Source organism: Salvelinus sp. IW2-2015, linkage group LG11 (genome assembly GCF_002910315.2).
Source record: "Salvelinus sp. IW2-2015 linkage group LG11, ASM291031v2, whole genome shotgun sequence".
Taxonomy (NCBI): domain Eukaryota; kingdom Metazoa; phylum Chordata; class Actinopteri; order Salmoniformes; family Salmonidae; genus Salvelinus; species Salvelinus sp. IW2-2015.
The window spans coordinates 15,199,847-15,213,267 of NC_036851.1; the positions used below are offsets into that span (position 1 = coordinate 15,199,847).

Consider the following 13,421-nt stretch of genomic DNA (forward strand, 5'->3'; position numbering starts at 1 on the left):
TGGGTCAGAAGTTTACATACACTCAATTAGTATTTGGTAGCATTGCCTTTAAATTGTTTAACTTGGGTCAAACGTTTCGGGTAGCCTTCCACAAGCTTCCCACAATAAGTTGGGTGAATTTTGGCKCATTCCTTCTGACAGAGCTGGTATAACTGAGTCAGGTTTGTAGGCCTCCTTGCTCGCACACGCTTTTTCAGTTCTGCCCACAAATGTTCTATGGGATTGAGGTCAGGGCTTTGTGATGGCCACTCCAATACCTTGTTGTCCTTAAGCCATTTTGCCACAACTTTGGAAGTATGCTTAGGGTCATTGTCCATTTGGAAGACCCATTTGCGACCAAGCTTTAACTTCCTGACTGATGTCTTCAGATGTTGCTTCAATATATACACATCATTTTCCTTTCTCATGATGCCATCTATTTTGTGAAGTGCACCACAGTCCCTCCTGCAGCAAAGCACACCCACAACATGATGCTGCCACCCCCGTGCTTCACGGTTGGGATGGTGTTCTTRGGCTTGCAAGCCTCCCCCTTTTTATTCCAAACATAACGATGGCCATTATGGCCAAACAGTTCTATTTTTGTTTCATCAGACCAGAGGACAGTTCTCCAAAAGTACAATCTTTGTRCCCATGTGCAGTTGCAAACCTTAGTCTGGCTTTTTTATGGCGGGTTTGAGCAGTTGCTTCTTCCTTGCTGAGCGGCCTTTCAGGTTCTGTCGATATAGGACTCGTTTTACTCTGGATATAGATACTTTTGTACAGGTTTCCTTTCCCCATGATGTTAAGCAAAGAGGCACTGAGTTTGAAGATAGGCCTTGAAATACATCCACAGGTACACCTCCAATTAACTCAAATGATGTCAATTAGCCTATCAGAAGCTTCTAAAGCCATGACATCATTTTCTGGAATTTTCCAAGCTGTTTAAAGGCAGTCAACTTAGTATATGTAAACTTCTGACCCACTGGAATTGTCATACAGTGAATTATAAGTGAAATAATCGGTCTGTAAACATTTGTTGGAAAAATGACTTGTGTCATGCACAAAGTAGATGTCCTAACCGACTTACTAAAACTATAGTTTGCTAARAAGAAATTTGTGGAGTGGTTGAAAAACAAGTTTTAATGACTCCAACTTAAGTGTATGTAAACTTCCGACTTCAACTGTACAATAATTTCCATGACAGAATTTAAAAGACATTTTCAAATATATTGTCCTTGTGATGTACTTGTCTGTTAATGTTATGCATTACCTCATGTTTTATGTGGACCCCAGGAAGAGTAGCTGCTGCTTTAGCAGTAGCTAATGGGGATCCTAATAAAATATCAAARACCAGTCTGAGAAAGCAGTGGGTATGCAAGGAAAGGGTGTTTGGAACAATGAAGCCCAACCATTGAGACACATTGCACTCTGAAAACCCTTTACTTTGTCCATTGTGAAATATCATGATCAACAAGACAAAGCATGGAATTGAAATTTCATCACTGCAGTGAAAAGCATAAAACATGAGCAAAAGTTTTCTACATTTTTATTTTGGTTAAAATAAAACATACCAGAAAACAGTAGAGTGACAGATTGCTTAATATTGCTGAGTATAGAAAAAGCAAGTAATTCAATACACTTTCAAATATAATTCAAAGTGGCCAACAATATATTCCCTTTAAAGCCGTTAAAGGTTTGTGTTCCAGTAAACGCAGAACCATAAGTGAAAATCAGAACAGCAATATATATGTTTCTAAATGATTCAAAATAGAGGATGTCATATCAAACCACAGCCGCAGTTCAAGCAACACTAAACTGCATTTAAAAAAAACATTCAGATAATCAGACATATTGCATTGTTTTTTGAGTRCATGTGTCAAACATTTTCATCTCTTTTTATGTTTTTTTAAATAAAAGCCTGTTAGGAGAGTAGACTCTGCATCCATCTTCCTTGACATGGAGGAAAGGCACAAATGTTTCAACAGCATCTGGGAAGCATCAATTGACAATACATAGGAAAAACAGATCCCTAACATATACTGCTAACGAACGTACTTTTCTTTGAAAAGCTTGTCAATACAAATTAAAGAAAGACTGAGGGCTAGAGGAGTGATACGCACTAACCATGCACGGACTTCAGTCTCTTGGAAAAACATGCGGAATGTTACACATTTTCAGATTAGATGACTCAGAAAAAGGTAACTGTATGTCTAGAGCTAGAAGTCAAGTCTATGTGACAAAGCCTTGGAAAATCGCTATAGAAATCTTAGTCAACATAATCATATTATTATCATCACAAATTACCATATGACCGTKTAAGAAATATACTGCATAGCCCAGTACGTTTCTGCAACACACACAGCATGCAGTGTTTCAGAGATTAGTGCCAAACGTTAAAGCTATACTTCCATTGACTATAAAAATATATATATAATGCACCCGTATAAAGACTTAAATCTATGATCATTCTGTGAAAGGTGGCCTGCTTTGGCTGACTAGCTGCAGCATCTTTTGCTTTACTTCTATATTTATTTTGTTCATTGTAAGTTCAGTTACATACCGGCTGTATAGCCATTCAACAGACAAAAGCTTTTTAAAAATGCATAGACAACAGGAAAAGGTGCAACAAACATGTTTTGAAAGTTCGCAAATTTAAAAAGAAAATGTAAGATACAGTAAATATATATTTTTTGTTTTTAGAGGTTATCAAATCATTTTTTTATATCACAAACTATGTGCCTTATATATTTAATAAAATATCCCTTTGGTACATTTTTGTTAGACAAACAMGAGATCTGTAAAATGCATTCACTTATGTACTTTAAGCTATAGAAATCCTGATTTTCAACTCAGTTAAAAAAATACCTAAATTCAATAAAGCACCTGTTATGTWGTTCATGCCAATTTCACYAAATAGACAAGAACCTTCCCACAAACGTTACAAAGTGCACAAAGTATATACTCTACAATGAAGCAATAATATATTGTACATAACTAAACCACCACTCTATTTCCTCTTTAATGTCTGTGCAGGGAAATCTTGGTTGAGTTGAGGCTTTTTTTTTAAATCAAATGTCCATATCCTAATTTTACTATGTTCCACTTGAAAATGATTGCATTTATCATTGATGGTGTGCTGAAAAGGGGGGGGGGGGGAGGTTCTAAGTTCAGGGACCAATATTAACTTGGTAAGGGAGGAAAGGGTAGCCATTTATTTTGGACTGATTCAGATCAAAGTCATTTTTTGTGAAACCGTTGGCTGTTTGTTTTAAAGCAGAGTCTAGTGCCATATGCAGTGTTCTAGCTCTTATTTTCCAGTGCTCCTCCTTCTTTCCCCAACCCTCTCATTACCCAACTCCCTGGTCTCTCTCTACTAGTTTGACCCCAGTATGTCCCTGCTACAAGTCCTCCTCCATACTGAAGCTGCTCCTACGACTGCTGGTCTTTGAGGCACCTGGTGACACGAAAAACAGTGGGTCCACCCTCTCTGGGGACAGTGTGTACCCCTCGTCCATGATGATGTCCCCTAACCCCACGTCTAGGTACATCCCAGCATTGGAGGGGTCATCCAGCTCGGTGAAGCTGACACTGCCCAGGTCCAGGGGGCTGCTTATGGTCACAACAACAGGGGAGTCAGAGGAAGGTGGGGAGGAGGTAAGGACAGGCTGCGCCATGGCTGCTGCCCCCAGGCTGAGAAAGGTTTGGGAGCAGGCCTCTCCAGAGCTGGGCCCCAGTTTATGGTCTCCCTGCTGAAGGTGCTGCTGCTGACGGAGGGAGGGGTCTGAACTCAGGCCAGGGGACATCAGGCTGGAGAGGCCATGGAGCTGAGCCTGCATCTCCAACTCCTTCACATAAGAACAAAAAAATAATAATCTCTAAATATATTGTATGATAACATTTCTAGATTTTTTTCTCCTTATAGTCATGATAACTATAGTACCTTCAGAAAGTATTCACACCCCTCGACTTTTTCCATATTTTGTTGTTACAAAGCTGGATTTATATAGATTTAATTCAATTATTTTGCCAACGATCTACACAAAACACTCTGTCAAAGTGGAAGAAACATTTTTACATTTGTAAAAATAAAAATATAAAAAATAAAATATATAAACTCAGTGACCAGTTTATTAGGTACACCCATCTAGTACCGGGTTGGACCCTTTGCCTCCAAAACAGCCTGAATTCGTCAGGGCATGGCATTCAATCGTTGCTCAATTGGTATCAAGGGACCTGAAGTGTGCCAGGAAAACATTCCCCACACCAGTACACCACAAAACTGTCCCGTTGACACCAGGCAGGATGGGTCCATGGACTAATACTGTTGACGCCAAATCCTGACTATCCGCATGACGCAACAGGAACCGGCATTCGTTGGACCAGACAATGTTTTCCACTCCTCAATTGTCCAGTGTTGGTGATCGCATGCCCACTGGAGCCACTTCTTCTTGWTTTTAGCTGATAGGAGTGTAACCCGATGTGGTCGTCTGCTGCAATAGCCCATCCGTGACAACGATCAACGAGTTGTGCGTTCCAAGATGCGTTCTGCACACCACTGTTGTACTGCGCCGTTATTTGTCTGTTTGTGGCCCCCCTGTTAGCTTGCACGATTCTTGTCATTGTTCTCCAACTTCTCTCATCAACAATATGTTTTCTCCCACAGGACTGCCGCTGACTGGATGTTTTTTTTGTTTGTCGCACCATTCTCGGTAAACCCTAGACACTGTCGTGTGTGAAAAACCCAGGAGGGTAGCTGTTTCTGAGATACTGGATCCGGCGTGCATGGCACCGACGATCATACCACGCTTAGTCGCTTAGATCACTAGTTTTGCCCATTCTAACAATCAATCGAACAGTAAATMAATGCTTCGATGCCTATCTGCCTGCGTTATATGGCAAGCCAAGGCCACGTGACTCACGGAGCGATCGCTTTTTGTGAATGGTGTGGATTGAAAAAGTGTGATTAAAATATTTTTTTAAAGAATCACCGTTGGCAGTGATTACAGATGTGAGTCTTTCTGGGTAAGTCTAAGAGCTTTGCACAACTGAATTGCACAATATTTGCACATTATCCTTTTTTATAATTCTTCAAGCTAGTTGGTTGTTGATCATTGCTGCTTAACAGCTATTTTCAAGGCATGCCATAGATTTTCAAGCCGCTTTTAGRCAAAACTGTAACTAGGCCACTCAGGAACATTCAATGTTGTCTTGGTAAGCAACTCCAGGGTAGATTTGGTGAATGTCTCCCAGTGTCTGTTGGAAAGCAGACTGAACCAGGTTTTCCTCTAGGATTTTGCCTGTGCTTAGCTTTATTCCGTTTCTTCTTATTCTYACAAACGTCCTTGCCGATGGCAAGCACACCCATAACATGATGCAGCCACCACCATGCTTGAAAATATGAAGAGTGGTTCTGCGTGATTTATTGTGTTGGATTTGCCACAAACATAACGCTTTATATTCAGGACATAAAGTTAATTTATTTTAGAGCCTTATTGCAAACATGATGCTTGTTTTGGAATATTTTTATTCTGAACATTTTTATTCTTCTTTTCACTCTGTCAATTAGGTTAGTATTGTGGAGTAACAACGTTGTTGATCCATCCTCAGTTCTATCACAGCCATTAAACTTTGTAATGGTTTTAAAGTCACCATTGGCTTCATGGTGAAACCACTGAGCGATTTCCTTCCTCTCCAGCAACTGAGTTAGGAAGGACATCTGTATCTTTGTTGTGACTGGGTGTAATGATATACCATCCAAAGTGTAATTAATAACTTCACCTTTCTCAAAGGGATCATCAATGTCTGCTTTTTTATTTTTACCCATCCACCAATAAGTGCCCTTCTTTGTGAGGCATTGGAAAATCTCCCTGGTCTTTGTGTTTGAAATACATTGCTCGACTGAGGGACCTTACAGATAATTGTATGTGTGGGGTACAGAGATGAGGTAGTCATTCAGAAATCATTTTAAACACTATTATTGCACAGAGTGAGTCCATGCAACMTATTATGTGACTTGTTCAGCAAATTTGTTGCCATAACAAAGGGGTTGAATAATTATTGACTCAAGACATTTCAGCTTTTCATTCTTAATTAATTAGTTAATTTTGAAAAACATAATTCCACTTTGACATTATGGGGTATTGTGTGTAGGCCAGTGACAAAAAAATCTAAATGTAATCCATTTTAAATTCAGGCTGTAACAACAAAATGTGGAAAAAGTCAAGAGGTGTGAATGCTTTCTGAAGGCACTGTATGTCCAATAACTGACCTGGATGCGCAGCATCAAGCTGTGGTTAGCATGTTCRAGCTTCTTCTGACGCATCTCTACCTCCTTGGCTCTCTGCTGCTCCTTCTGCAGCTTCCTGATGTAGTCCACCGAGGCCTTCAGAATGGTGCCCTTATTCCAGCGCGTCTCCCTACAGCCATGAGAAAAAGAGAGAAGGTTGTTAGAGAGGAATATCAAATCTGATACAAATGTAATATTGCTTTTCATTCCCAAAATGTAAAATCTGATTGAGATTTAATTTGTGTCAATACCACCACTGATCAAGTCATCCAAAGTAAAATGCCCTGAATAAGAGAAGAATAACGACACAAACTCACGGGTCACTTGACTTGGGTATTATGGCCCCCAGCTCCGTTATGCGGTCATTGATGTTAAACCTCCGCCTCCTCTCAACTGTCAAGAGAAACAATGGGGAAAGAGATTTAGAAATGAAACTCACTGCCACTCCAAGAGGAACAAGAGCTGTCTAGCATCATAGAGGGTAAAGAACAATACAGAAGTGAAAAAAAAAAAAAAAAAAGTATGACTCACTGAGGTTATGGTTGTCCTTCTTCTGTCTCTCTTTCACCAGCACTTTGGTATCTGCATATTGAACATAACATATACTTTAGAGGTGCTGCTGTGCAATCTAAAAATCCATTTTTACAATTTACAATTTAACAAAATGGAAAGTTACATAGGACATAACATAAGAAGTTTATAATCCCCCCCAAAAACATTCTTATCTCCAGAGCTATATAAAATAAGGAGGAACTGGACAGTGAGGATCATGGACCTAGTACAGGAGGAAAGGAACAAGGCCATACCAGAGTATTCCCTTTTAATATTGGTCAGATCCGCAGGGCAGGAGTTGCTGACAGTGAGGGTAGGTGCTGCCATTCCAGGACTATGGTATATATCCAGGAGGTTCCCAGGGAGCTGTAAGAGGCAAGGGAAACCACTGCATTAACATCAAAGCAAGCAAAGTTTAACACTGACAACCTGGACAAGCTTCCAGGAGAAACTAATGAAACATAAAAATTCAACTCAATATATTTTCTATTGTCATACATTTTCTTGTTCTACATGTATCAGAATACTCATTTAACTGTCATAACTTTCAAAACAGGCTGTCTCGTAGCCTCGTAGCATACTGTACTATATTTGACCTTCAATGATTGTACACAAGGATACTAAATTACCATACGACAGGTTGGCTGGCTTATATGGAATATAATTTCAAGCAAGTCATCACAATTTATTATAAACCTAATACCTTGTTGAACCTTCAATTAAGGAAAAGTTATCCAAAAGCATTAACGCATTTGAAACAAATCTGACATGTGTAGGCTATAAATCCTTATAAATGTGAGAAATATGTCAAATGTCTATTCCCCCTTTTTTAAATTTTCAACCTAAAATGACAGCCAAATCTAACTGCCTGTAGCGCCGGCCATGAAGCAAGGATATGCATATTCTAGGTACCACTTGAAAGGAAACACTTTGAAGTTTGTGGAAATGTMAAAGGAATGTAGGAGAATATAACACATTAGATCTGGTAAAAGATAATACAAAGATTTTTTTATTTTTTTTGTACCATCATCTTTGAAATGCAAGAGAATGTATTATTCCAGCACAGGTGCAATTTAGATTTTGGCCACTAGATGGCAGCAGTGTATGTGCAAAGTTTTAGACTGATCCAAGGAACCATTGCATTTATGTTCAAAATGTGGTATCAAGACTGCCCAAATGTGCCTAATTTGTTAATTAATAACTTTTCATGTTCAAAACAGTGCACTCTCCTAAAACAATAGCATTGTATTATTTCACTGTAATAGCTACTGTAAATTGCACAGTGCCGTTAGATTAACAAGAATTTAAGCTTTCTGCCAATATCAGATATGTCTATGTCCTGGGAAATGTTCTTGTTACTTACAACGTCATGCTAATTGCATTAGCCTACATTAGCTCAACCGTTCCACAGGGGACCCACCAATCCTGAAGAAGTTTTAACAAGGCCACTCTGCCATGTGCTGCCGAACAACCCGATTGATTTACCTCAATGTTCTTTCTTTTCTTTTCATGCTCCTGAAGCAAAACCAAAATCCCAATTTTCTGATGCGGGACGTAATCTCTTCAATCTCTTTCCCTCTAACAACTCAACTGTTAAAAACGTATTTTGAGCACCCTCTGAATTGTCCACCATTCCAATTTCACATACTGCCATGCCCTGCATGCCTTGTCCTCCTCTCCCATTTCTCCTGGTTGCTACCCCACCCAGACAACACTGGCCTGACGAGTCTTAGTTAAGTTCCAGAAGAGTATGTTTACTCCTACAGCACCACTGAATTCCAGTTTGAGAAATTCAACCAAGACAAAACAGATATAGCAAGATAATTCCAAAAATGATAGGCTAGTTGTTAATTGAATTTCACTGCATAATTGTCACTAATTTGACAGATCCATACATTTGTCCATACTTGTGTTTTCGGATTAGCCCAATTGCAATTGACAAATACACATTTCCAGATTTCCACATACTGTACTAGGCAGCTGTAGACCCAAGTCAATTAACGTCATGAAGTCATCATTGAAACTTGATTCAAGGCTGATGATGTCGTCAATTACYCCATCTATCTGGAAAGACACACAGACACCCAACTTAGCTTTACATTAATAGAACAGCTAAAAATATTTTTTAATGTGGAAAGTTAAAGGACAGCTTGAATTTAACTGTATTACATTACTTACTTGAAATGTATATATATATATATATATATATATATATATAGAAGGTACAATGACACAAAGTAAGTAATTATCTTGCCCTAATGAAGAATGATTTCAAAAGAAAAGGCATGTGTCTAAGAGAGGTGCAGATATCATTAATCTGCCAGTGTAGTATTTAACAGCAGACTGTGCAACTAAGCCAACAATGGCAACATGACAAGAGGCATTACAGAACAAACAAAAAAGTAATTAAGTGATCAGTAGGTTAGGCCTTCAACCTAAACTTTCATGGAAAATATGTCTGGGAATAGACAATGAGAAGCCGTTCAATTGTGAGCTTTATCCATGGACTTCCCATAGCTTTATTCCACTTAGACTAAACAAAACGTCTGTAAATTGTGGGAGTTCAGATTTGTAACTAATTTGATGCCTGCCGCAAAAGGCAGTAGGTCCATACAAACTGTAGCATGATACCATCCCACTTAAGACATCAAGCCAATGTGAGTGGTGTATTGCAGTATAATGCGGTCTTCAGTCATACCACATACCTCCTCTTTGTTGGATCCCAGGTTGAGTAAAGCCATTGGGCTGTTTGGAGCACTGAGGGCTGTGGGAGCCATCTCAGGGGCAGAGCTAGACAGTGTCAAGGGAGATACACCTAGGATTTGAGGTGCCACCTTATTGCCGAGGGTGGTGGAGAGATACTCCTTCACCTGCTGCCTCTGAGACTGCTGGATGTGATACTTGGTGGGGTTCTCCAGATGGGTCTGCACCTAACAGATTTAAAGAACATGTCAGTCAAACAGCCAACTAAGAATGCAACTTGTAACATGCCAATTTAATATGGAGGTTATAAGCTACCATTTCATGGTGTGGAATGCCATGCAAGTGTAGTTCCTCTGGAGAGAAGCCATTAGAAGTGGAGTCTCACCTTCAACACCTCCACGGGCACCTGTGCGGGTGGAGGGCGAGCAGCCATTGGGGGCAGAGTGACATAGATGGCAGGGGTGGAGTCAGTTGCCCTGAGCTGAGCCACAGAGTCCTGCTGCTGGGCCTCCCGTCTCTCTTGTTCCTGGGCTTGTTCCCGCATCAGCTGCTGCCGAAGCAGCACACGCGACGACATGGCTCAGTTGGGTTGTACGCCTCCATTCAAACAGGAGAGGGAAGAGAGAGGTAACAATATATACATGTACGATATGCTCTGGCTTTTATATGGCTTGGCTGCATAGGCCTACTTCATCCTCAGATAGCAAACCCTGGAAGTCAGACTACTGAACAAGATTATATTTCCAACACCCAGATGAACCAGCAGAATAAATTGAAATGGGATTTTGTTCAACATTCTCACTTGCTGGGCTCCTTTCATTGATCCTGCGTTGTGGTATAACTACCCCTCTGTGTAGGTAATGCAGTCATTGGTGCAGGGTCTCATATGGTTAGTTTGCTTACTCTAGTTCTTCCTGACCAATGACTTAACTTATGGGCCTTACTTCCGTCAACCCCTTTTGGCTCCAGATACATGTCCCCAGAGCTGTGGTATTCAAACTTGTTCAGTGGGGACCCCATTTTTTTCCAGTCAGTTTCTGGGGACAGCATTTTTTCCACCCCAAATCTAATGACACATCAACAAATAACCTTCAATTCATTACATGTTAATCAAAGAAACCAATAAATACATAACATTTTATTTTTCAAATTATCTTTCTCAAAAACGTTTGTATATTGTCCCATTAAATAATCTGTACTCTTAATTTTGTTACAAAAAATATATATTTTACGTCCCCTCTGAAGTTCCCCGCGATCACGACTTTGAATACCACTGCCCCAGAAGCAAAAGGTCAAAACAGCCATGCCAATAACTTAGAGTATGGATATACTGACAAGATACACGTCTCTCCGCCCTAACAATGGGAGACGTTGTCCACACAGCTGCGCGGTGGGCTGTCTAGTTCTTAAGATTAGTGGATACATCTCATTGTAATACTTTAAAAAAATATTCGWTGAGGGTTGTTGGCGTCAACCGCCAGTATTCAATGGCGAGAGAAGACACTATGCTACTATCCTCATGACATCAATATGCCTCGCCATCTCCGATAAACCTTTTTTCCTCAAAGTTGCATATATCAGCACACTCGTAACAACTTAAACATTACAAAACTTTTATTCGATCAAATAAACCTCACGTAACAAATAAGCCATTTYTTTTTTGTTGACCAAATTCGAKACCCATTGACKTCCATACAAAAACAACTTCCTTGGTGGGCGAAAGGAGGGAGACAGARTTTCCGACGAGTTGGGCCTCTCGCTTCCTCTCTGCTGTTTACCAACATGTTGAGTCCAGTTCAAGAATTTAACGATCTGTATTGGAAAGCTCTTGCATTGACTGAATTTAAATGGAATTCACCCCAACTGTTAATCAGATTAAAGCCTGTACATTTCAGTTTGCTTACTCCTTTTCTATTAAAGGCAGTGGACAGCTAGACCATAACGACGTTGGCTGGCTAGCTAGCTAAAGTTACACAATAATGACGACTTATGTAAAGATGTGTGGACATATTAGCTTGTTAGCTAACTGCTAACGTTACGGAGAAAACAGCTACGCTTCCAAAGTGTTCGACAACAAACAAGACAAGTTGGGTCAGTGTGGCCACTATAAAACAATTGTGTTACCACTTCAACACTTTTATAAACAAGACAAAAACATACCTTTACTTCAGTTCAAATAATTCAGAATGAGGCACCTGTGTGTGAGCAGCATTAGCCAACGTTAGCTGGGAGTTTTCTTTGGAGGGGGGGCAGGAAGTTGTCAAACTTGACAATTAGTTTGTCAAAATAACAACTGGAGAATTCGCGTTCCCTGTCATGTCTGCATTTAGCGTGACATTTTGAATTCTGGCGAGCTAGATACAGTATCTAACTAATAATGTGCCAATTGCGGAAAATGCCAGCAACTAGTAGTGGTGGGGAGTCGCTTCAAAAACAATCGATTCCTCGAGTTCTTGCCCGTCTACTCCCATTTCCCGGTGTCAAGCTTCAATCGACTCCTACGATTCYGTATTTTTTGCAACGACTAAACTATTTTCCGTAATCTCCTTCGAAAACCCAAGCTCTCGAATKTTTCACAGCAAATAAAGAGAGATGGGAGGGGCACAGCCTGGGATGTCGGACACTAATAAAATAGTGTTGGTCACATACACGTTATTGGCAGATGTTATTGCGGGCGTAGCGAAATGCTTGTGCTTCTAGCTCCGACAATGCAGTAATATCTAACAAATTACACGACAATATACCCAATACACACAAATGTAAGTAGGAATGGATTAAGACTATATACACATAAGGTCAAGCGATATCAGAGCAGAACGGACTAAGATACCGTAGAATAGTATAGAATACAGTATGTACATATGAGATGAGTAATACCAGATATGTAAACATTACTAAAGTGACTAATGTTCCATTCCTTAAAGTGATCAGTGATTCCTAGTCTATGCCTATAGGCAGCAGCCTCTAATGTGCTAGTGATGGCAAGGCAGAGTCAGAACTGTGCATCAGTAATCAACAGATGTAAGCTATAGCAATGATAAGTTTAGCTATTTCTTGGCCTACAATGTCTTGAGCAAGTTCACTAAAGTAAAGTAGGGGTTATCAATGAGTAGGCTGAGCTATTTGACACGCAACAGACCAAACACACACTAGCGTTTTTTATAGCGAAGAGAAAGAGGAGCAGGCGAGGGATCAGAACCGTGCGCATAGGCTATATCTTGGTAGTCTGGTAATCTAGCAATGCCTCGTAAATTCAACTAAAGTATAATAGGTTATCAATGAGTATGGTTAAGCTATTCTTCATAGTGCCAGTGAATTGAAGTTGAACATTGCCAAATGCATCAGTTTKATATAGTGTAGGATGCCACCCTTCCAACAAGTCAGTTCGTGAAATTTCTGCCCTGCTAGAACTGCTCCAGTCAACTGTAAGTGCTGTTATTGTGAAGTGGAAATCTCTAGGAGCAACAACAGCTCAGCCATGAAGTGGTAGGCCACACAATACCTGTTAGGAGCTTATTGAAATGGGTTTCCATGGCCAAGCAGCCGCACAGAAGCCTAAGATCAACATGCGCAATGGCAACCATCGGCTGGAGTGTAAGGCTTCCCGCCATTGGACTCTACCTGCCCCAATGCATAGTACCAACTGAAAAGTTTGGTGGAGGAAGTGAATACCGGAACAATATTTCTAACATAATGTGGGATATGGTCAATGGGAAACTATGGAAAAAATTATGTAATATTGGTTTTCATATTGTGATGTCATTAAACACTGTATGGATGAAATACTGTAACTTGGAAAGTACATCCCCTTTATCAAGTTTCCATCCAATACGTTCTGCATATGAAAATAATGAAACTATTTTTGTTAAGATCAGATGTGATTTTAGGAAGTATAAGAGAA

General features: G+C 40.0%; 1 protein-coding gene across 3 annotated transcripts; it reads right to left on the reverse strand.

Moving 5' to 3' along the window:
• Positions 1-1,508: 1,508 nt before the first annotated feature.
• On the reverse strand, positions 1,509-12,375 carry LOC111969870 (transcription factor E3). Of its 3 annotated transcripts, XM_023996214.2 has the most exons (10): positions 11,681-12,375; positions 10,465-10,586; positions 9,906-10,117; positions 9,523-9,747; positions 8,786-8,881; positions 7,072-7,183; positions 6,797-6,847; positions 6,583-6,658; positions 6,248-6,395; positions 1,509-3,824 (listed from the first exon to the last, which is right to left on the reverse strand). In XM_023996214.2, the coding sequence occupies exons 3-10, from the start codon at positions 10,095-10,097 to the stop codon at positions 3,378-3,380; spliced, it is 1,347 nt and encodes a 448-aa protein (XP_023851982.1). In that variant the 5' UTR covers positions 10,098-10,117; positions 10,465-10,586; positions 11,681-12,375; the 3' UTR covers positions 1,509-3,377. The 3 variants fall into 3 exon arrangements, with proteins under 3 accessions (XP_023851982.1, XP_023851983.1, XP_023851981.1); XM_023996215.2 differs by lacking the exon at positions 10,465-10,586 and having other exon boundaries at positions 11,716-12,375; XM_023996213.2 differs by lacking the exon at positions 10,465-10,586.
• Between the last annotated feature and the right edge of the window lie 1,046 nt (positions 12,376-13,421).